Below are 22453 nucleotides of genomic sequence, written 5' to 3' on the forward strand. Positions count from 1 at the left end.
CCATTGTAACATAATAAAAAAAGAGTAGGCGCTTTCTAGTCTCTCTACGTCCCTGCACAGAAATCGTCCGAAATCCTCTTTCTGAATTTTACGGCCTAAACGTAACACGGAAAACGTGATGGGTCGAGAGGGGTGTGAAGAGGAGGGTATCCATAGAGATAACATCGCCGCTTGCTCCATGTCTATCACCGCGATGCTTTCTCTCTCTAACTGAAGGCCTAAACAATTAAAGGACAATCACGTTAAGAGAAAGAGAGAAAGAGAGAAAGAGTGAGAGAGAGAGAGTTGCGTCAAGATTTAAAAAAATTAAAAAAGCTAATTTTTTCAAAAGCATAATTTGAAGACATTTAAATAATAAAGAATTATGTAAAAATAAAAAGATGGTATATTTATTCGTGGAAAGACATTTATTTCTTCATCATATGATGCGATGTTAATTACAATTATTTTTTAAGTACTGCGTAAAATGAATGTTTATTAAAGAACCAAATTCTCTCTGTTACTATTAAACATCTTTTTTAAGTAAAAATATGATTGTGCAAAATATGGGCATAAACGTATTGATATGTATTAATATCAATGTTAATGTAAATAATTCAGACTATAATAAATAAAAAATTACGCGAAAGTAGACGTAATTAATCATTTGTGCACATTCTCGACCCCTGTTCTGGATGCAACATACGCGATACGCGTCAGATTTTATTTGCAGCAAAATGGATGTTAGCACGGACAACAACCTACATCCATTTCTCGAGAGATGGATGTGGGTTGTTGTCCGTGCTAACATCCACACTGTTTTTAACGGCGGGTTGGAAAATGGATGTGACACGTAGTTCCCATTCTGAGAATAGATGTGCGTCACTAGTGTATGGGAGTTTCGAAGCGTTATAGGAAAAAGGCCGCCGTGGCCGCTCTCAGGTTCCTCTCTGCCGGAACGCGGAACGGAACAGACAGAAATAAATTAAAGTTACGCGAGACTGTTGTACTTGAGATTGAATTGACATTCCACTAAAATATGCCGATCTTGGACAAAAGAAAAGGAGATGATATTCTGGCGTTGGTGCCTGCTTCGAAAAGGACCAAAAATGAAGTCGTCTTCAGCAGCAGAGAGAAAGCGGTCGTCCAAAGCGTAAGTATAACCTCAAATGTGTTGTCTTTTGGAAAAAGTAATGTTTATGAATAAATTGTTAATGTTGTAGTGCGTTATATTTTATATATGAATTATGCATAATATTTTATATAAAATTTTAAAGGGTCCACCACGAACGTCATCTCTAATGTCAATGACAATGCTGCTCGAAGGACACCAAGGGGACATTTTCGCCATAGAATTTCATCCAGAGGGACAGTATCTTGCATCTACAGGGTTCGATCGACAAATCTGTATGTTTTGTGTTAAAAGAACTGCTAGATTGACATATTTGTAGTATAAGTTTTAATTATTTTTATTTAATGATATATAATACCTTTACAGTTATCTGGAATGTTTATGGAGAATGTGAAAATATTGGCATCATGACTGGGCACAGTGGTGCCGTGATGGAATTACATTTCAGTCCAGATGGCAATCACCTGTATACAGCTAGCACAGACATGACATTAGGTTTATGGGATATAGTAGCTGGCACGCGAATTAAGAAACTGAAAGGCCATACCTCGTTTGTAAATTCTGTATCGGGTGCACGTAGGGGACCCACATTGCTCTGCTCTGGCAGTGATGATAGTACAATACGTATCTGGGATCCCAGGAAGCGGGGTCAATGCTATACATTGAACAACACGTACCAGGTAATGTAAAAGTATTTGCATTAAGTAGGGTTGGATAGGTTAATATTTTTGTTTAACTAAATTAAAATAATGATTGTACAATTAATTTAGTTATTTTAAATTGCATTTAAAAGTTGCATAAACCTAAAAATTAACTCAATTAAAAGTTGCATTAAGATTAAGTTAAGTTAAAAAATAATTTTGTAAAGCATTATTTGTATTAAAGTAAAATGTAAGTTTTTAATGCAATTTTGAAACAATTACAGTATATATCATCAAATAAATTTAATATTTTACTTTATTAAATTAAGTTTATATGAAATATTAAAGAAATATTCTTTTTTTTATATGAAAATATATTTTTATCATAGAATTTATAGAATTTATATAGAATTATTCTTTTAAGGAAATTTTTAACTTAGAAAAGAAGTTGATAAATTTAAGTTTATGCATTTTAAAAATAAAATTAAAAATTAACTTTTTAAAATTAACTAAGTTTAATTAAAAGTTATTATCTTTTTAACTTTATTATATAACTTTGAACTTTTTAACCAGTTATTAGATAATCTTGATATTAACTGATATTGAAAGTGACTATTGTATACTTATGTGCAAATTTTTGTTACTACTATTAGGTCACTGCAGTGACGTTCAATGATACGGCGGAACAAGTGATTAGCGGTGGTATTGATAACGACATAAAGGTATGGGATCTTCGAAAGAACGCTGTGCTGTACAAATTAAAAGGACACACTGACACCATCACCGGATTGAGTCTCAGTCCTGATGGGTCTTACATACTTTCTAACGCTATGGATAACATGCTGAAGATATGGGACGTAAGACCGTTTGCGCCCTACGAGCGCTGTGTGAAGATACTGTCAGGACATCAACACAATTTCGAAAAGGTATCTTTTTCGTAGTATCTTATTCCAATTTATAACGGTTTAAGGAAAGAAGTCTTTGAGATAATGAAGAGAAATAAGCTTGTATCAGAGATGACATTAATGATTGAGAATTACAACTTGAAAAGATAAAAATGTGTTCAATCAAGTAAATTAAAATTTAATTCATTTTATTCTGATTGATTGAATTCTGATTTTCAATTTGGAATTTTTAGTTTTCAAAGTGTAGTCTGATACGGACTTTATGTATATAGCTTTATATTACTTTTTTTAGAATCTTCTGAGATGCGCATGGTCACCAGATGGTAGTAAAGTATCGGCGGGATCGTCAGACCGATTTCATTATATCTGGGATACTACGAGTCGTAGAATATTATACAAATTGCCAGGACACAACGGATCTGTGAATGACATCGATTTTCATCCAAAGGAACCTATAGGTATGGGATGATTTGTAATATAAGATAAACTCATATAAATATTGTAGAGAAAAGTATAAATTTTTGTAAGTTTTTAATTTATTTCGATAAATAAAAGTATAAAATATATAAATATAAAATAAAGCTAAATAATAATGTTTTATTCATTTCAGTATGCTCGGGATCTAGTGACAAACAAATCTACTTAGGTGAAATCGAGACTTAATAATACGGAACTTATGCTTAACATATCTACGTATCTGTAAAAAAAAGGAAGTTCCTTCGAATATCGGTAATCTGTCTCGCTATTTTAATTTTTTACATTGCGGATGTACATTTCTTCACAAAGTTAATCATTGTTAATCACATTTAATTCATATTCTTAATACACCTCTTCATAGTATATTGTATTTGTAAAAAAAAATATATATAGAGAAGTATCTATGAATAGCTATAATTTTTTTCTCGTTTATTTCCTACATTGTGTGTTTCTCTTTCTCCTTTCAAAGAATGATAATCATTAATAAATATCATATGAATCATACATTGCTTGTAGGATTAGATAAATTAATATATATTTTTGATTAAATTAAAAAGTTAATAGTTTATGAAATAAATTTAGTTATTCAAGGTTATAAAAATTAACTCAAAAGGTATGTTAAGATTAAATTAAGTCAATTGTTAATTTTGAAAAACAAAATTAGAAATTCGTAATTTTTTAAAGTTAAATTCACAAAACAATAAATACTTCTTTTTCCGTTTTTATTACGAAAAAAAATTACAAAGGTGTCTAGATTTATGCCTCCTTAAAGAGTGCAATCAATAAATTTATATGGAATCTTTTGATTTCGTATTTTACTAATTTTGCTTCATTGTTTGAATCTTGAGATATCTTTCATTATTTACAATTCCATCTTTATTTATAGTTCGTATTATTATTAATCCATTAGGTGTCCATCTGCTCGAAACTAGTCTCCACAAAGAGGCACCTCTTGCGTGCCTTTCTCTTATCACGACATGGCACCTCCAAAGTGATCATATGTCACCTAATAAAAAAATAACATGTTAAATTATAAATAAGCAAGTGATTATAATGAAAATTTTTCTTGTAATTCGTACACAAATTAGAACATTTTTCAAAAATACATCTTACAATTTTTCATACATGTGAATTCTAAAATATTCTGAAATTTCCCATAATTAAAAAAAAAATGCTCTTAACTTTTTTAGATTTTATAACATTTTATCACAAATTATAGAACAAAAAATCTTATAAATCTTACGATATTTCATAATAAACATGTATAAAAAATTATGAGAAAAGACTTTTTGGAATATGAAGTGTTTTAACTCATAAAAAATTTTGGAAATAATAAAATTATACAAAAAATGTGAAAATTCTCAAAAAATTACATAAAATATTTTGAGCAAAATTATCACCAAAGGAAGCTTGTTGTACAAAGCAGGTGTGAGGTTTAACATTGTACCTGAATAATACAGTTCCAATTTGAACGCCTTTCTTCAACAGGGCAGCTCCAGCTCCAATGCCAAATAGAGCAAAGCCAGCACTGAAGTAAGGACTATCAGATAGAGCTTGGGCATATTCAATAAATATCATGATGCAAATTGACGTTGCACAATTTGCATACAAACAGTAACATACTAACTTAACATATATTACAGATGAATTAGTAGTATTTAATTATATTTCTCCAAGTGGAATTTATTCACAGTCATCATTAAGTCTTCTAATTACAGAAAATTATGAAAACCAATACAAAGTGATACTTTGGCTTGAAAGTGAGCAAAGATTATGAATGTCCCCAGCATCTATCAGTGAGGCAAAAATACTGTCAATACATATTTGTCATTTGTCAGTAAACTTATGTAAAATAATCTTATTATCCTGTGTGCTTTTTCTTTTACACAAACAACAAAATCGCATTATTTCGTTTCCCTGTTTTTAACATTTTTATAAACTAAATAACAAATTTCGCTGCTGAACAGGTGCACAACAAATAATACGTCGGAATGGCTTTTGTCGTTCGTTCTCAAGTCCGATGTCGTCTGCACTCTGACGTTAACATTATCTCTTTTCTATAGGAATTTTAAATATATGCTCGGAACAAATTTTTTAATTTTTAATTTGTGTCTCTTGAGACACGCATAGTCAACGTTTGAAATAAACCGCGAACGGAGATTAAAGGCTTGTTTTCTATTCCTGCACTAGACTGCAGTGGAACGTTGCTTCTTGCTTTCGCTAACTTTCAAACATCTATCTATTTCATTTTAAGTGTACACTAATTCAGAGAGTTCAGGAACAGAAAACAAACGATAGGTCCTACATGCACACAGCACGTGTCACACACTTTTAGTTCGATTATTGACCAAAAGATGGTTATTACATTGATGAATATTTAAGTTAACAGCTTTATTTAAGTTAAAAGAAATGAAAAATATTACAAATTGCATAGTTTTAATTTTATAATTAAAGTTTTTTTATTAAATTTAACTTTAATGATTTCGGAGAAATGAAATTATAATGATACAAAGATGTCTTCGTTTCTCGCAAGCGCTTGTGTTTGGTGTAGTTCATATATAAGGCAGAAGCACGAACTAGGCTTTCGGATCCCTGTGGGATCATGGTGGGAGTAAACACCCATCATGATTGGGGATCCGGATAGTCCGGTTCATGATACCTGTGAGGAAGATGTTTTCCTTAAACCGCCTTGTCTTTCCTGCCGTTGTTGCATTTGAAAATACACACCGAGTAGTACACGTTGTAAAATTTATTTGTATGACTTAGATTAAAAACTCTCGGTGTATATTCCCGAACGCAGCTCCTTGTCATCCGGCCATTTAGCTCCTTCCAATAGACTGTGATACAAAAAATCCCTGTGAATTTAGAATTAACTGCGGTAAAACCGTTTAAAATTAGGAATTAGCTAACCCCTTTATCGGGGTTAGCTACCATATCCATCCATCATCTAACAATCATCCCCATCCTTCATTAACCCGATTGGAATCAGCATATGGATTGATCTCAATCTTAATTCACTTGTGGTACTGTAGCTCCTTTCGGATACAGTAATCCACTGCAGATTCCATTTCAAACACTGCCATAACAAAAGACTGAGGAGACTATTTACACCATTAAACCATAATACACAATAATTCACATACAGGTAATATATCAATAGTATCCTCACTATACTATATGTATATATACTTGGTATGTTTCACTTCTCTGTCCTCTCTGGCTATACCTTACAATACAATAGAACTAGAGCGAGACATATCATATAGTAAATGGTTTCTATGCAACACAAAAGCAATTGGTGATAGTAGAATATAACAGTAGTTAAGTTAATGGGAGCTACAAGGCGGCACAAGGTTTAAACATCAATGTCTGGCACATTACTCAACAGGTTACTCGTCGGGCTATCATTTTGCAAAAGTTATATCATTTTTTTTTTAAACATTAGTTATAGATGAATTGTAATGAATTTAAGAAATATTCTCATTCAAAAGTTATCTGCTGAAAAATAAATATGAAATCTTTATCAAGTATTTGATTATATATAACTTATGATTCATTTCTCCAAAATCAATGCTAAATTAAATAATGCTTTTTATATCGTAAGTAAGGTTTATACACTATCTATACTTGGAAAAAAAACTTAATACAGAATTAATTTTGAATTATCACTGATATTATATGAGAAAAAGTGTCAGACCGTGTCAGCTTCTCGCGCGCATAACCCCCAACCTGGAGGACCGGGGACTCTTCTGTAGGGGTTCCCATACCTTAACCGAGGGGTGCCAGTTTTAGGGCGCTGGCAACTCGCCCTTTGCCCTCTTCTGTTAGCGTTACCCAGGAAGCACCACGGGGAGGTAGAAGTAGGACTTGCTAGGAAAGTGCTTTATGCGTCGTGCATGCCACACGTGCCTTTCAGAGTTTTTATGTTATGCATCTCTCGGCAAGATGCACAACCTCTGAGGCGCTCACTAGCCCTTTGCCCCCCAATATTCCAAGCTATTGCTTTTAAAAAATGACTTTTGATGCCCCATAATACAACAATCTAAAAAAATATATATCAATTGATAAAATATATTGAATCTGATTTTTAATACACTATGGACGTGGACGCCGCCACGTCGCCACTTTAACCTTCAAACCTTCAACCTGCTTCAACCAACTCCGATTAATTTTGGTCGGAATCAACAGTATGACCAACAGTAAGACTTGAATGGCTTTTGGTAATACTGCTGATCGTTCTATTTTTTTTTATTTTTTTTCTCTCATTACATTTTTTTATATTATACATATGGCATAAATATTATTATAATTTAACAGAATGAAAAATATAAGTATAATAAATTGTTTCTACAAATTTTGATTTCAGTTTTCGCATAGAACTTATATACTATAAACTATGACATATAAACGCAATGATATAAATTATTTTCTTAAAAAGAAACAACATAGGAGAAAGTACAATTGAAACTTGCTTAACAATCAATTACACATAATCAATTACTTAAATTATGTTAAATATAAAATAAAAATGTTATATTTGACTAGCAAAACAGGCGCGCGCTACACAACTTTTGTAATTTACAAATTACAAATTTACTCGATGCACACATTAATCTTTAATACATATAATTGTTAAAATCTCCGTAATGACAGTAGCACACGAAATAAATAAGCACAGCGGGAGAACGAAAACATTACGGAAAAACCTCAACAATACATTTCTATTGATTTAACAATGAAGAGAGAAGAAGTATTATTGAATTCGATAATTCTTCTCTCGTTAGTCTTTCTACATTACGAGTGTGCATGCTCTCATTTTCCTTTCAAAGATAATCGTTACTAATTAATCACATACGCATATTCCAGAAAGAAGAAAAAAAAATAAAGCGTGAAATGTTGCTGAATAGCAGTAATTTTTCTCTCGTCAGTTTAATATCCGTACATTGTGTCTGCGTGCACATGCATTTTCTCATTCTCCTCCGACAGATAATCATCAGTAATTAATCACATGAGAGTTCATAATAATGAGAGCTTGCGCGAGTCGATAATGATTGGGAGTCAATCACCCGAATCGCTTTCTACAATTTCTACGATCGGCAAGGGGCACGCGCGCACAGCACGTATCCGCGCGAATAATCGCTCGATCGATCGCGCCTCCGCGCTCTTTCGCGCGCGGCGTAGTTCGCGCTGCGGTGGAGGGAGGCACACGCGAGGCGAGCGAGGCGCGCGCGTGCGAGAGGCACGAATTTTTGTCACTACCCGCGGGGAGTGCTGTCGGCGCAGCGGGGCGGCGAAACCTAACCACGAACTAAACAGAAGAAAAAAGATGGCCGCCGCGAGGCTGCCATGAAGGGGCCGCGTCGCTGCTCGCTGCCTCGCGCTCGCGGAAATGGGACGTTGCGACATCCTAGTGTCATCGGCCGCCTCCAGTGAGAAGTGTCAAGCGCGCGTGCTGGTGATCGTTGGGAGCGAGAGGGTGACGTCGCCGTGCTTGAGCGGCGGGCCGGCTGAGACTGGAGTGGAGTGGTAGAGCGCACTGCGCTGCACTCGTCGCGCGTCGTCGCGACGACGACGACGAGGAGAGAGACGACGACAACGACGTCGGTCGCGGCGACGACCACGACGACGACGACGACGACGACGAGGAGGAGAAGGAGGACAGAGGGTGCGACGACGACGACAGCGGTGGCGACGACGCGCCAGCCGGAGACCCGCGAGATGGCATCCGACGGGTAAGGTCTCGGCGAGGAGAAAACCTCGCCAGTGTCCCTTAAATGCACTCGATTGCACCCGCAGGTGCAGCCTCGCTCGTATATTCGCTGCTCTAGGGAAAACGCGGCTGTCGCGACTCGCGACACATACACGGTACGGGACCGACGGTGCGCTCGCAGATCGATAGTGAATTTTTTTTTTTTACAGTCACCCGTCCCAGTTTTCTCCCTCTCCCCGTCTCCCGTCTTGCACTCTATTCTCTCTCTCTCTCTCTCTCTCTCTGTCTCCGTCCTACTCCGTTCTTTCCCTTCGCATCGCACGCGAGGAGAGGGAGAGAGAGGGAAAGAGATGGAGAGAAGAATTCGCCGTCGCTTTCCTGATGATAACCGAGCGACTCGCGATTTCCCGCCGCGCTCCTCGTTCCTTCGCGGAAGGCGCTTTCGCGCTGGAGACGCTGGAGTTAGGCCTTAGGCCGTCGCCGCCGTCGCGATTGGGCGGGTCTCTCTCTCTCGCTCGCTCCCTCGCTCCCTCGCTCCCTCGCTCCCTCGCGCGCGTGCACATTTTCGCGCAGTCCGCGTTCTAGGTTCGCTCGCTCGCTCGGGCGCCGTGCGCGTTTTCCTCTCGGTACCGCCGCGCCTTCGCTTTCCCGTCCCTCCTCCTTCCATCCATCTGTTCTCGTCACGTCTTCCTTCCTTCCTTCCTTCCTTTCTTCCTTCCTTCCCTCCGTCTCTCTTTCCTTCCTTCCTCCTCCTCCTCCTCCTCCCCCGCGCGTACGCTCGCGATCCACGCGCGAATGGATCTCCGCGCGCGGCCTATTTCGGCCAATTAAGCGGCCAGCATATGACATCAGAGCGGACGGCCTCTCTCGTTGCATCGCGGCCCAGCATTCCTATCAATTTACGGAGTCCGTGTCAGGGCAGGGCGGGGTGGTGGTGCGGCGAGGCGCGGACGGACGGACGACGACGGGCGAGACACCCTCCTTCGGGTCGTCCCGATTATCGTCGCTCCGCGGAGGAGAATATCCTCGCGAATCTTGGAGCTCGAGTGTCTCCCCCCGAGATCAGATCTCCCTCTTTCCCGAGGTCCCTCCTTCCTCTCTTTTTCTCTCCCTCTCGACCCCTCTTTCCGTCCACCGGGTCGGTTCGTTTGCGACGAGGGCGATTTTTTTTTTCCCCTCCCGACGATCGGGCAGCTTGGCGTTCCAATTAGGTTCCCCGACGACGATCGCCGTGTCTCGTCGTCGTCGTCGTCGCCCGTCGCACCGAAAACGTGCACGTAATTCTCGCGCGAATTGCCGAATTCCTCGAATTTCTCTGTACATCGAATTCCCTGTGAAGACCACGCCGGCAACGTACCTATTTCCTCTCCTCCCCCACCCCCTCCTCTTACCCTCCTCCTACCCTCCTCCTACCCTGGATAGTCGCGAGATACGGCGGATGTAAATAAAAAATGGAGGCCACGGTGTCGTCGATCTTGTCGTAGAGATGAAAATGACTGAAAGAAACCAGAAACTTGGAGTAAAAGATTCAGTAAATAACAGTTTTTTTTACCGAGTCTCTCTGGCCTTGAAAAGTTTTTCACTCGGGCGTATAGTCACGAAACTGTCCGGATGCAAGATATAGAAGTTTCTTTTATGCCATAAATTCATTAAAGATTATAATCTATTCGTTTTGGAAGTGAAAACTTTCGCCAGCGATACATTTCTATCAAAAGTGCACTGAGAAAAAAAAGTGCTGTTGGATCAACGGCACCAGTCTAGTTGGAAATATCTTGTTAATTCAATAACAATATTAGTGAAACAAAAGATTAAATGTAACAGAAAAGAGATTTTGAGTTAAAGATTTTGAATAAAAGAAGATAGTTTTTTTACTCTGGTCTTGAAAAGTTTTTCACTCAGACGTATAGTCACGAAATTAATTGTCCGGACGCATGATATGGAAGTTTATTTTATGCCACAAATTCGTCAAAGATTATAATTTTTTTGAATAAACGATTGGAGTTGAAAACTCTTATCAGCGAGGCATTTTCAACAAAGGTACACTGAGAAATAACTGCTGTTGAATCAATAGCATCAGTTGAAAATATCTTGTTAATTCAATATTGATGAAACAAAAGGTTAAAAGTAAGAAAACAATAATAAATATAGATAAATGAATAAAATTTAGTTGAATCAATTATTTTTATAACAGCCCGTGATTCAATATTCAATTGACTCAAATTACGTTTGAAATCATAGCATTTTTTTCCAGTGTATGCTTTTAATTTGTAGCATAAAGCAAAATATCTTATATGATGTCCGGACAATTAATTTCGTGACTGTATGTAAGATTATCTTATTTGATATTACTTACGCCACAATTTAACCATCTTTTACATTTTCAGATTAAAATGAAAACAGACAAAGAAAGATATGTATAGTATAATCGGTGCTTTAATTGTGGCAATTTTATTTAAAGGCATCCTTCAAAATCTTTTCTTGAAACGAGTGAATTTCAGTTTGAAATTCAACTTTGTTTCTGATGCGTATCACTGACAAGAGTTTTCACTTTGCATCGAGTTTTTCCGATAAAATTATAGTACTTCGTGAATTTTTTTTAGCCACATATAAAATAATTTCCCAATATTCTGCGTCTAAACAATTCACGACTGTATATATTTTTCGATATTTGGTATTCTCGTTTGAAACGCTGAAAAAGGTGTTTTCCAGAATTCTTTTTAGGAAGATTCAAAAACTAATTAATATCCAACTTTGCATACTCTTTTACTAGCAGTTTACATTGTAATATTTTTTTTTAATTTAAAAAATGCTATTTTCTTGTGCGTCATATGTCGATTATTAATAACTTGCAAAAAGGCGTGATAAACAAGCTCTTCTTGATATTTAAAACAAAAAAGTCAAAGCTCTAGTCATTCAAGAAAAATGTGGCTATGGCTGAAAATAGAATTAAATAAAAATACCCAAATTTGACTTATATATTTTTAATCAATATTTTTCTCGCAAAAAATTTTGATCCTTATTTTTTTTATAAACAAAAATAATTACATAATGATGATTCTAGTTCCAGTCAAAGAGAGACATATGGTGTACTTCTAAAAAAAAACTTGGGCCGATATTCTTAATGGTTTTCAAAAAAATTTGTCTTACCAGATAAAAAACACGATTTCGAGGAAAAAAATCGATTTCTTTATTTTTCAAACGAGAATACATCCTTAACGCCATGTTAGTGTTCTAAAATTCAATTTTTGCGTTCATATTTAAAAGATTTTTGTATAAAGGTAAATGTAAACAATCAAAATGTGATACAATGTCTAAATAATAGTGCTAAAATATTGTCAGAAGGAAGCAGGAAATGAATTTAAAGCTCACATTATTTGATTCGCACAACGCAAACATATCTTTGCTTCAATTTGAAATTACAAATACACAGAAGTATTAAATAATATCGAAATAACATAAACATACATCAAAGGTTTTAACAATAAATGTCAAGAAAAATCAATTCTGTTCTTTTTTAATATTTTGATAAAAATACGGTATTTTACTAGTTCTTTTACTTTATCTTTTACTCCGAAGTAAAAAATACCCGCTTTTTCATAGAGTTGTTAGCAAGAAAATCAGAGAAAGGTCAGGAAATTAAAAATTTATTAATCCAACAGTAAGATAAAATAACTGTAAACCAATTTTAAAATTGTCCCGTGGACGATTTGTAGAAAGTCATGAATAGACATAGTTAAAAAAAAATTATAATATCTTGAATTTTGCAAAATCAATATAGTTTTATATATGTTAACGATGTTTCACAAATTACTTACAGCAAAATTATAAAAAAAATATATAGAAAATATTTCCAAAATGTTTGAGTAATAATTTTTTGAACGTAAACAGATTTATTATATAGAGACATTTTATCTTTGCTTCACCTTCAATTATTGTTGAAAATCATGTAGTGTCGAGATTTTTAAACAAAACATTTTTTAATAAAACTGAAAAAATTGAACATAATGTTAAAGCAACTGTAAATTATGATTGACAGAATTCAAGATATTTCAGAAATAGATGGAGAGATAAAAATCTCTTCTCTCAAAAGTAAAATAAAGTTTTCATTTTATGAATGCATTCAAAATGTTCACAATTGTATTTTATATTATCATTTCGCATATATATTTTAAAAAATTTGGTTAGTAAGTAATAAAAAATTTTAATATTTTTTCTTTGTTTTTATCAAGCGCTTTTTTAAGCACTTCAGTCAGGAAAGTTTTCTAAAGAAGTCACCGGGAAAACCGGGAAGAGTCAGGGAACATTTTCTGTTTCGCTAACAACTCTAATTTCATCTCTAGTCCTGTCATACGTCGCGACGATGCTTCCGTCGGTGCCCCGCACTCGGGAGCCGCCTTTCGACATGATCGATTCCACCGTCTTCGACGATTTCGTCGTCGAAGTACGCGCGTATCCGAATTGCTCGCGTCGTCCGTAAGCGATCGGGAAAACTGTCTCGGAAGGCGAGCGACGGTGATCCGTAACGAGTGAAAGTGGAAAGAGAAGAAAGAGTGATTTGGAGCTGTCGCGCGGAAGGCTCACGCCTTGTCGTCGGTTACTTTGGGATCTCGATAGATTAGCGATCGCGATTATAGGCTCCCCCTTTTCTCCCTCCCGCGAAATAGATATTAATGGCTGATAATTACAGTAGGATGGAATGGGTGGAGATCATAGAGCCACGCACAAAGGAGCACATGTACGCGAACCTGACCACCGGAGAATGCGTATGGGATCCTCCACCGGGTGTACCTGTGTAAGCTATTCTCTTATTTCGATTCTGCGATACTTTTCGCATAGAGCATCTCTCGCATCTATTCAATAATTCCATAAAAGTTTCTGTCCTTTTATAAATCTGTTGTTTCTCTAAATCATCGGCAGATAATATCGCTCATTTGCAGGATTGGGAGGTAACTCGTTACTTGTAACGAAGTTAAAGTTACTTTTTTTCACTAATTGTAGCTTCATTCCTTCGTTCCTTTCTATTTACAATTAATTAAACGTATTTTAAAAATTAAAATATAAAAGGAAAATGTTTATATGAGCCAACAGTTACATTGTGTACAAAAATAAAGTTCATACAAGATTATAAATAATTTTTCTTTTATTAGATGTATTTTAATTTTCAAATATATTTCGAAGAGCCTTGAATTAAATTAAATTATTAGTTAATTAAACCTAGTTACATTCTTTTGTTAACTAGTAACTAATTTAGCAGTTACTTTTATACATTTCAAATTTATTTCAACACATGGTCTGCGTTCAGCAGAATGAAATAATAAATCATCTTCGAGAATAACCGTCATATAAACATAAAAGTTGAGACTTTACTCAAGGTTAGGCATCTACGCGTATAATATAAATATGTAAACTACATTTTGCGTGCCATGTATGTAAACAATAATCCATGTATCATCGAAGAATCAGATTTTATCAGAAATACTGAAAATTATGTTTCTCTTTTCTTATTTTTAATATCAAATATTTTTATTTTATTATTATTGAAATTAGATATATAATATTAATAATATTATAACTTTAATACTTGTTGTTTCTATATCGTATTATTCAATTTATATTAATTTACATACTTGTATTGTCTACATAAAAGATTTATGTTAGCATAACGTAAACAACACGTAAAAATAATTTGTGTAGACTTGATTTTTAAATTCATGGAACGAATTCCGACTTTACTTTAAATAAGCCTCGGATCATTGATTTACGATGATTTTATCAAGCTAGAATTTGGCGAGCTCTTTATTGTTTTATAATGCAGAAATGTACTTTTACTTTTATAATTTTTTTTTTCTTTTACATAGATAAAGTTTTGACTTAGGAAAAAAGTTAAACTTTGTGTTTCAAAAACAACTAGTTAAAAACTAAATTATTTAAAATTAACTAAACTAAGTTAAAAGTTCTAACTTTTTAACTGTATTATTTTACTTTTAACTTTTTATCTAGTTACTACCCAATCCTTCATTAATTTAATTTTACACAGTTAAAACCAATAGCGATCTCATGAAATCCAAATCCAAATGCTGTAATTTTAACAATTGTCGTTCTCAATAATATGTCACTTTTTGCTAAGAACTTTATCGATCATACCTCTTTAAGAATTTATATTTATAAGGACCTGGAGAGCTAATGATACTTTTATTCCTCTACAATTAGATATTACACCGAAATCGTAAAAAATATTTTAATGATTTTAATCATTCAAAATTTAATGCTTTAAAACATTCAAACTCATTTTTTTTTTTAAACATTACTTGTTGTAACAAATGAGCGATATATCTTCAGAGATTGTTCAGTATCTGATGCTTAATAATCAGCTATTATCTCGAAGTTATATTCAACGCATTTAATTTGATTACATGTATCAGTTATTATTATCTCGAAGCGGTATCATTGTAATTATTTTAGAGAAAGTTGTCTTAGAGAAAGTACCAAGTCACCGGTTACGATATGTAGTACATGTTCCGTTTAATAATTTATAGGAAAAAGACGGACAACAATCAGTGGTGGGAGTTGTTCGATCAGAATACCTCGCGCTTTTATTATTATAACGCGACGTCTCAGAAAACCGTGTGGCACCGCCCGACGGACTGTGACATCATACCGTTGGCGAAACTTCAGGTAAAAAAAAAGAGAGAGAGAGAAACACCTTGATATCGTTTTGATATGATTTAACGTATTCTCATACAATATTGGTGCTAGGCGATGTGTGAGTCACATCGATTGAGTTAGCCCGCCCGGGCGCGTTCGAGTGCAGATAAAATCCAGATAAGATCGTGCCCCGTATTGGTATCGGCCGGGATCTGTACTTATGAATCACATAAAATCCGCGAGTTCCGTATACACTCTTGCACGCGCGCGCGTATGTACATATTCATGAATGTGTGTAATGATTTGTGAGTTTCTCCGGCATAACGCACGTTACAGAACTCGTGTGTATCTTAAAGTGGTGGAGAGATATAAGTGTGCAAGCGCGTCTGCTCTCTTCTCAGCTATAAATAGACCGTTTGCAGCAGGGAGAAAAAACTCTGGTTTACATTATAACCACGCTACTATCATGAAACTTCTCTCTCATGATAATGTTATTTGTTCGTTTTAAGGTTTGACAAAAATATTATTGCCAGATGTCCCGGAAAATACATATATTCTAGGGCACCTACCTATATAAATATAATATTATAAAATTGTTAGAGAGTATATATCACAACATTATCGTTATACATAAATGATAATATAAATTATGATCATAATATAATATTATGATCTTGTTTATGTCACGCGTTTTATAAAACATACATTTTTTTATTATTCTCTTACAGAGAAAATTAATGTTGGCACTTAATTGCTGTTAACTTGTATGTATTAAGTATGTATTATGTTTTTTATTCGTTAATTTATTTATGTACTCTTATATTTGTATAGACGCTAAAACAGAACACGGAACCCGCAAGCAGTAGCACGTCCGAGACTCAAAAGGTAACCGAGCCGAGAAAGAAAGAATCCGTTTCGACGCAGACGCAAACTCCCTCGGTCAGTCGATCGACGCGATTTAACCACCAGGAGAACACGAATTTAACTCCGACGCTGGTAAATTTAATTTTTGTTACGAGGATCTATACGGTACTGACATTTCGACAGATTTTGCATGGCTACGTTTTTTTTCTCGTAGCAAGCTCTGTCTCTCAGTAGTGCGAACAAAACGCGGACTTCTGCGGTTGGCGTCGATCTTCAGACCTCCCCCCCTTCTCCGTCTCCATCCGCAAGGCGACACCATCATCATCATCATCATCACAATAACAGGCACCATAGGCACCATGACGTACCTGCTACGCGTACCAGACAGCACAATCATTCACAGGATTCTGGTAGATCCAGCGACAGCTCCGTCTCGCACAGTAGGACCTCCTTGGAGTCGACCAGTTACCGTCTGTTGGACTCGCCGCACAGGCATCATCATCGTTCGGCCGCGCAAACGCCGGTGAACACCGCACAATCCTCCCCTAGGCAGCACAGTAGCGGCACCCTGGAGACCAGGTGCCACAAAAGCGGGACTCTCGAAAGTGTGAAAAATCAGAAGTCCGTATCGCTGGTGGGAGAACCACCGCCACTGGGACTGTCGCTCTCGACCAGTACACCCTTGTTTAAGAAGAAGACTTTCACCGACCCGCAACGAGAAGGTAGGGTTGGAAACTTGGACCTAGACAAAAGTAAAAATGGTAAGAATGGATAATATATTTTTTTTTTACGTTTTTGCCAAAAGTATTTGTTATAAGTAAATCACATATTTCTTCGGTTGTGTTAATTGATTTTTCGGTATTTTAGGTAGAGAAAGTAGTAGAGGCTCGTACGGTCCCGAGCCGAGTACGTCGCCATATCGCGATTCTCTGATGGAATCCCGAGTCTTCAGGCAGGAAATGCCGCCGTATCGTCCGCCTGAGGTCCAACTTAGCCATAGTTACAAATCGCAGGGTGAGAAGTATGGTTCCTTAATGGAGAGTGGCAATCGTTACCATAGGGATAGAGAGCGGGAGATGCAGCAGCAACAACAACAACAGCAACAGCATCATCGGGAGCGAGTCAATAGTCTCGACAAGACGAACCCACCAGCCTTTTATCCAAGTTCCATGCATTCGAGAAACGTAAATAAGCAGCCGCAGGATGGTACGGGTAGCATAGGTAGAAGGCATCACGGATGCTCTGCATCACTTTCGGAAGCGAATGTCAGGGACGTATATGGTGCAATGTTGTCCGAAAGAAACGATCCTGCTAAGAGTCTTGGCAGGTCCGCCGGCGGTAATTCGTCGAAACAAAGAGGAGGTCTCGAAGCAGTGGAGCGGGAGAGAGAGCGGGAGCGTGATAGGGAGAAGGAGTACAGGCGAAACACGGCGTGCAATAACTCACTGGACTGTAAGCGAGATAATCTTTGTATTTCTTTCATCACCTTCCTGTATGTGCACCTGTCTTTTGCAATACATGGACGATTATTATTTTACAAGGTGTGCCGCAGCCATTGGGTCGCAGTTACAGTTTCGTGCAACAGCAGAAGCAACAGCAAAAGCTGCAGCAGCAATTACAGCAACAACAGCAACAGGCTAGAAGGAGAGAGCGAGACGACGATGCTATGCACGAACGTTACTTGATGATAAGTCAAACTCACGAACAATCTAGACAAAGACTCAGTAGTAACACTAGTAGTAGTAACAGCAGCAACAGCAGCAGCAATAGTGCCGCAGGCGAGGAAATCGAGGGTCACGCCGAAGGAGATGACAGCAAGAAGAAGAGAAGCAATGGAAATCCCAGTCCCCCGCCGTCGCCGTTTTACGGCAATCTTCTGGCTGATGCCGATCACCTCTTACCGTTGCAACATTATATCCTTCAACAAGCAAAATTATCGGGTAATCAAAAAATCTTTCTGATATTGCAGTTGCATGTGGTGAAATGTATTTTATTATTCTTATTTTCTTTGCAATACTTAGGTTGTTACAAATTTGGAGATCCTTTACTGGTAGAAGAAGGGGAAGATTCTTTGGACGAGGAAGGTGGCAGGGGCGAAGGTATCGGCGGAAGAGCCGACGACGATTCCGACGATCAATTTGCTGACGACGAGGCGGCTAGCAATCAAGGCGATTCTTCCAGTCAAGAATACCTCGAGGATCATTACGCGGGTGAGAAATTTTTTCGAAGAATACAAAAGTATAACGCATTTTTTATTGAACATGTAATTAACAATGTATCCCTTCTCATGCGTTTTTTAGATTTAGGTAATTACGACACCGCAGGCTTAGCGACTTATTACACTACAGCCGACACTTTGACAAGGCCACAAGCGCGACCGCCTTCGCCGCCGAATATTGTGTCTCAGACGGAAGCGAGAGACAGTGTAGTGACGACGAGACAGGTTTCTATACCCACCGTAAGTTCAACTCCGAGTGTTCAAATCGGTGTGTCGATAACGAATGTCGATAACACCGACCTGGACGAAGCTCGGAGAGACGACAGCACGGGCGGCGGCGATATCGAAAAATATGCACAGGACAATCTCAATTTGAATTGCGGCAGACCAAAAGGACTGAGACTGTTGTTTCGAAAGAAGTTCAGCGTACGGGATATTCTCAGCTGGTCGAAAGATCCAATACCACAACCGATGCTCGCGATGGTGGACGGTGAGAAACTACTCAAAAGAGAGGCTTGCAATCTATTCCGATTGGTTCAAGTGTACATGGGTGATCGCAAAGCTAACGTCGGTATGACGTTGGATGGCGTCGCCATGGATATCGTGAATACCGCGTTTACGAAGCCGCCTCTGCGGGATGAGTTGTACGTTCAGATCTGCCGACAGACGACGGAGAATCCGCGGAAGGAGAGTCTACGACGCGGATGGGAATTGATGGCTGTGTGTCTAGCTTTCGTGCCGCCTAGCGCCACGTTCGAGCCCTACCTGGAGGGCTATATGAATAGGCATCGTGATCCTAATTTCCAGTTTCCCGAAGTTGCCAAGTGGCCAATACACGTGCAAGTCAGTCATTACGCGACCGTAGCGTGCAGACGATTACAGCGGATCGGAGCGCATGGCAAACGACAACCTCGCAAGGCCACAATAGAGGATATTGACCAAGCGAGGGTAATTGCATTAACAATTACTAAAAGACTGAATATAAATCGATTCATTTCGTGTTATAATGCAATGATTCTAAAAGTTTAACATGTTCCTCGTGCTTTTCGTAGATACAAATCTTCCGTGCGTCAATGTTTGGTGCGACGCTTTCGGAAGTTATGGCTTTACAAAGGGACCGCTTCCCGCATAGAGAGTTACCATGGATACAGACTACGCTGACGCGTCAGGTGCTCATGCGTGGTGGCACGCTGACTGAGGGAATCTTCCGGGTGTCCGCGGACGCCGATGAGGTCAGCGCGTTGAAATCCTGCCTGGACAGGTTCGAGGACGGGGCGATTCTGGCAGCTTCTCAGGACGCTCACGCGCCTGCTTCCCTGCTGAAATTGTGGGTACGTGAGTTGTACGAGCCGTTGATACCGGATTCCTTCTACGTAGAATGCGTGTCTATGCGACACGACGATCCGGAAGCTTCCGCAGCAAATGTGGCCGCAATCGTTGATCGTTTACCGGATCTTAACCGTCGTGTGCTGTGTCATCTAATACGCTTCCTACAGGTAAGAGGCCGTTTTATACATTCTCAATAAGAGAAAGCTGAATAAAAATTTGCTATTTTCACCGTGCACTTAACTGCGTGCAACCGCGTAATTCTGAATTCGTGTTTATGTCGAACAAAATATCGTTGCACTTTTTAAACAGAGTACAGACATGTATACAGCAACGTTTATAATGCTAAACCGCACAGTGAGAGTATAAAGACTCGATAGCAGCATGCAGCTTGACGTACCGTTGAATCAAATCTAACGGTACGTCTTTGGTGAACGTATACTACGATATTGAAACACATTTACAGATATTCGCTAGACCCGAGGTGGTCGCCCGTACTAAAATGGACGCCAATAATCTTGCGATGGTGATGGCGCCGAATGTATTGCGGTGTACATCCCAAGATCCTCGGGTCATCTTAGAGAATGCACGGAAGGAGATGGCCTTCGTCCGTACTCTCATCGAGTCATTAGACACCGCTTGGATCGATGATCTTCACTGACCGTATCCTATCGCGCTAGAAAAAAGTCCGCTCTAGACTATTATGCCAAATGAATCAGCTGTATAGTCACGTCTATTGTTAGTTATCTCTTTCTCTCTCTCTTTCACTGTTCTCGATTTATCTTCACACTCTTCTTGTTTGTCCAGTCACCAGTTTTCCCCCATAGTCTCCTATATAAATGTTCTCCGTAACGGTAATTTAGTGCTAAAGTCTTACCAAGCTAATCGATCACCCTGCTCCCTTATTTCCTATTTATTATTTATATACAGATTCTATGTTATATGACAAATTTTAGAGATTATATTAGATTATATTATGTATATCGCTATATTATATCATATTATATATTTTACCAATCCCTTGTTACCGCGTCGAACAAACGTGGACGGCTTTTTTACTCAATCATTGTTGAATCTCGTGTAAGATAAAAAAAAAGGAGAATCATATGTTACCGTGTATAGCTACGCTCCACGATAATCTTTTTGTATAAGTGACGGATTAAAGCGTGTAAAGCGTTTTATCGAGGAGTAAACACTGCGAAAGATTATAGCAAGCTGTAGTCGCAAGTGTGTTTCTTCGATTTCCCCCCGAAATCTCCAAAAAATGACAAGAGTAACACTACACAAACTTCCACGACACACATAAATCTCACGTATATTTTATAAAAAATATCCCCATTTTATTTTTGTGCAATATAGTATCCATACAACTAATAAACTTTATTTTACAATGCAACAATCTATACAGGTAAAAAATAGCTCGGAATATTCCTATCACTAACAAGAATTGCCTTTTCATTACACATGTTTTGTACACTTTATTTATAAAGACTATGAGCAAATAGCAGTATAGTTTGTCGTCTTTGAATCACCGCATTTTGCAATTTTTTGTTTCATGATTCTTAAGTTATAAGAGAATATCACAACCTATCATCATATTTGTATCGCAAGAGACAATACGATAATCCATATCGTTATACAAAAAAGGAATAATTGTATATTAATGTATATAATACATAGATCGACGGCTTAATAGAAGCCTTACGTTAACGATCACTGAAGTTTTCCTGAAGACTCTGGCAATAATCACATCCATAAGAAATTAATTTTAATGCGTTATGTCTACTGTTATATACAACATGTACATAGTAATTGATCAATACTAATACTGAAGAAATCGTTACCAAAAAGAGAAAAAAAATTGCATAGCGAGAAGTGTTAGACTTTTCCGTCAGAAGCAAACGGCTCATAGCTCGTCTGATTTACATCTAAACATCTGTTCGTCAAGAATTTCACTTCCTGCGAATGTTCTCGCAATTTAGCCGCGTCTCAATTATCAGACGCAATTATTAGGATCTAATCTTCGCCGACGGGACAGATCTCTAGGAACTCGATGATTGTAGGCGTGTCATAAAGCGGCGAATTGCGTCAGATCGTCTCGTCGGGCCTCGTGGAAGTGTTAATTGGTAGCGTCGAGGTCTGGAAGACCCCGTTTGAAGAAAGCGGCAGATCGTTCGCGATAAATAGAAAAAGAGCCAAACGCATAAAACGCCTCTCGCGCGTATCGTTGGCGAAAGGAATTACGAGGATTACGAGGGACTGCCGCCGATTCTCTCGTTTGTTTCATCATCATTATCGTCATCATCATTATCATCATCATCATCATCTTCGTCCGACTTTCGAGTACCGCCTCCGGATGCAATGAAAACAGCTGCTCAGCGTTTTATAATTATACGACGCGCTCGAAAGATGCGATTTCCCGCCGCGGAACGGATCGTCAGCAATTGTCGACGAACGTGGCGGTGGATCCGCTCGCGATCTCCGCGTACTCTTGTCTGCTGGCCGAGCAGAGCCTGCTGGAGAAATCCGCCTCCCGTTTTCTGAAAGCGAGACAAA

The 22453-nt window shown here is 37.9% G+C and overlaps 3 protein-coding genes and 1 long non-coding RNA gene across 13 annotated transcripts in view; 2 read left to right on the forward strand and 2 right to left on the reverse strand.

The window, feature by feature from the left end:
• The first annotated feature begins 887 nt into the window (after positions 1 to 887).
• Positions 888 to 3544, forward strand: LOC105207618 (U5 small nuclear ribonucleoprotein 40 kDa protein). Its single transcript, XM_011177179.3, has 6 exons — positions 888 to 1132; positions 1257 to 1386; positions 1478 to 1791; positions 2406 to 2678; positions 2950 to 3115; positions 3268 to 3544. Exons 1-6 carry the CDS (start codon positions 1019 to 1021, stop codon positions 3318 to 3320), a joined length of 1050 nt encoding a protein of 349 aa, XP_011175481.1. The 5' UTR covers positions 888 to 1018; the 3' UTR covers positions 3321 to 3544.
• A 295-nt stretch (positions 3545 to 3839) lies between these two features.
• Positions 3840 to 7283, reverse strand: LOC105207627. The gene is made up of 2 exons (XR_851457.3): positions 4582 to 7283; positions 3840 to 4140 (listed from the first exon to the last, which is right to left on the reverse strand). It is a non-coding gene; the product is annotated as an uncharacterized LOC105207627 (long non-coding RNA).
• A 1107-nt stretch (positions 7284 to 8390) lies between these two features.
• Positions 8391 to 21401, forward strand: LOC105207643. Of its 5 annotated transcripts, none has more exons than XM_011177224.3 (11): positions 8391 to 8866; positions 13535 to 13636; positions 15381 to 15519; positions 16321 to 16485; positions 16568 to 17114; positions 17221 to 17805; positions 17895 to 18293; positions 18375 to 18563; positions 18654 to 19519; positions 19624 to 20067; positions 20364 to 21296. In XM_011177224.3, the coding sequence occupies exons 1-11, from the start codon at positions 8853 to 8855 to the stop codon at positions 20556 to 20558; spliced, it is 3645 nt and encodes a 1214-aa protein (XP_011175526.2). In that variant the 5' UTR covers positions 8391 to 8852; the 3' UTR covers positions 20559 to 21296. The 5 variants fall into 5 exon arrangements, with proteins under 5 accessions (XP_011175526.2, XP_011175518.2, XP_039313633.1 ...); XM_011177216.3 differs by having other exon boundaries at positions 13532 to 13636; positions 20364 to 21293; XM_039457699.1 differs by lacking the exon at positions 8391 to 8866 and having other exon boundaries at positions 13084 to 13636; positions 16321 to 16374; positions 16757 to 17114; positions 20364 to 21401.
• LOC105207633 (pancreatic triacylglycerol lipase) overlaps positions 20906 to 22453 on the reverse strand; it is a 38076-nt gene continuing 36528 nt past the window's right edge. For all 6 annotated transcript variants that reach the window (XM_026137319.2, XM_026137318.2, XM_039457703.1 and 3 more), the window contains one exon: positions 20906 to 22437. In XM_026137319.2, the coding sequence (XP_025993104.1) occupies positions 22335 to 22437 (103 nt within the window). In that variant the 3' untranslated portion in view covers positions 20906 to 22334. The remainder of the gene's footprint in view (positions 22438 to 22453) is intronic.

Source organism: Solenopsis invicta, chromosome 15 (genome assembly GCF_016802725.1).
Source record: "Solenopsis invicta isolate M01_SB chromosome 15, UNIL_Sinv_3.0, whole genome shotgun sequence".
Taxonomy (NCBI): Eukaryota; Metazoa; Arthropoda; class Insecta; order Hymenoptera; family Formicidae; genus Solenopsis; species Solenopsis invicta.

What these genes read in the sequence shown, in the direction of transcription:
- LOC105207643 (XM_011177208.3), top strand. Translation starts at nt 13,515, where the DNA reads ATGGCTGATAATTACAGTAGGATGGAATGGGTGGAGATCATAGAGCCA. An exon ending in TACCGTTGGCGAAACTTCAG is followed by an intron (nt 15,520 to 16,320) that starts GTAAAAAAAAAG and finishes ATATTTGTATAG; the next exon opens with ACGCTAAAACAGAACACGGA. An exon ending in CCTAGACAAAAGTAAAAATG is followed by an intron (nt 17,115 to 17,220) that starts GTAAGAATGGAT and finishes TCGGTATTTTAG; the next exon opens with GTAGAGAAAGTAGTAGAGGC.
- LOC105207618 (XM_011177179.3), top strand. Translation starts at nt 1,019, where the DNA reads ATGCCGATCTTGGACAAAAGAAAAGGAGATGATATTCTGGCGTTGGTG. An exon ending in AGGGTTCGATCGACAAATCT is followed by an intron (nt 1,387 to 1,477) that starts GTATGTTTTGTG and finishes ATACCTTTACAG; the next exon opens with TTATCTGGAATGTTTATGGA. An exon ending in ATCAACACAATTTCGAAAAG is followed by an intron (nt 2,679 to 2,949) that starts GTATCTTTTTCG and finishes TACTTTTTTTAG; the next exon opens with AATCTTCTGAGATGCGCATG.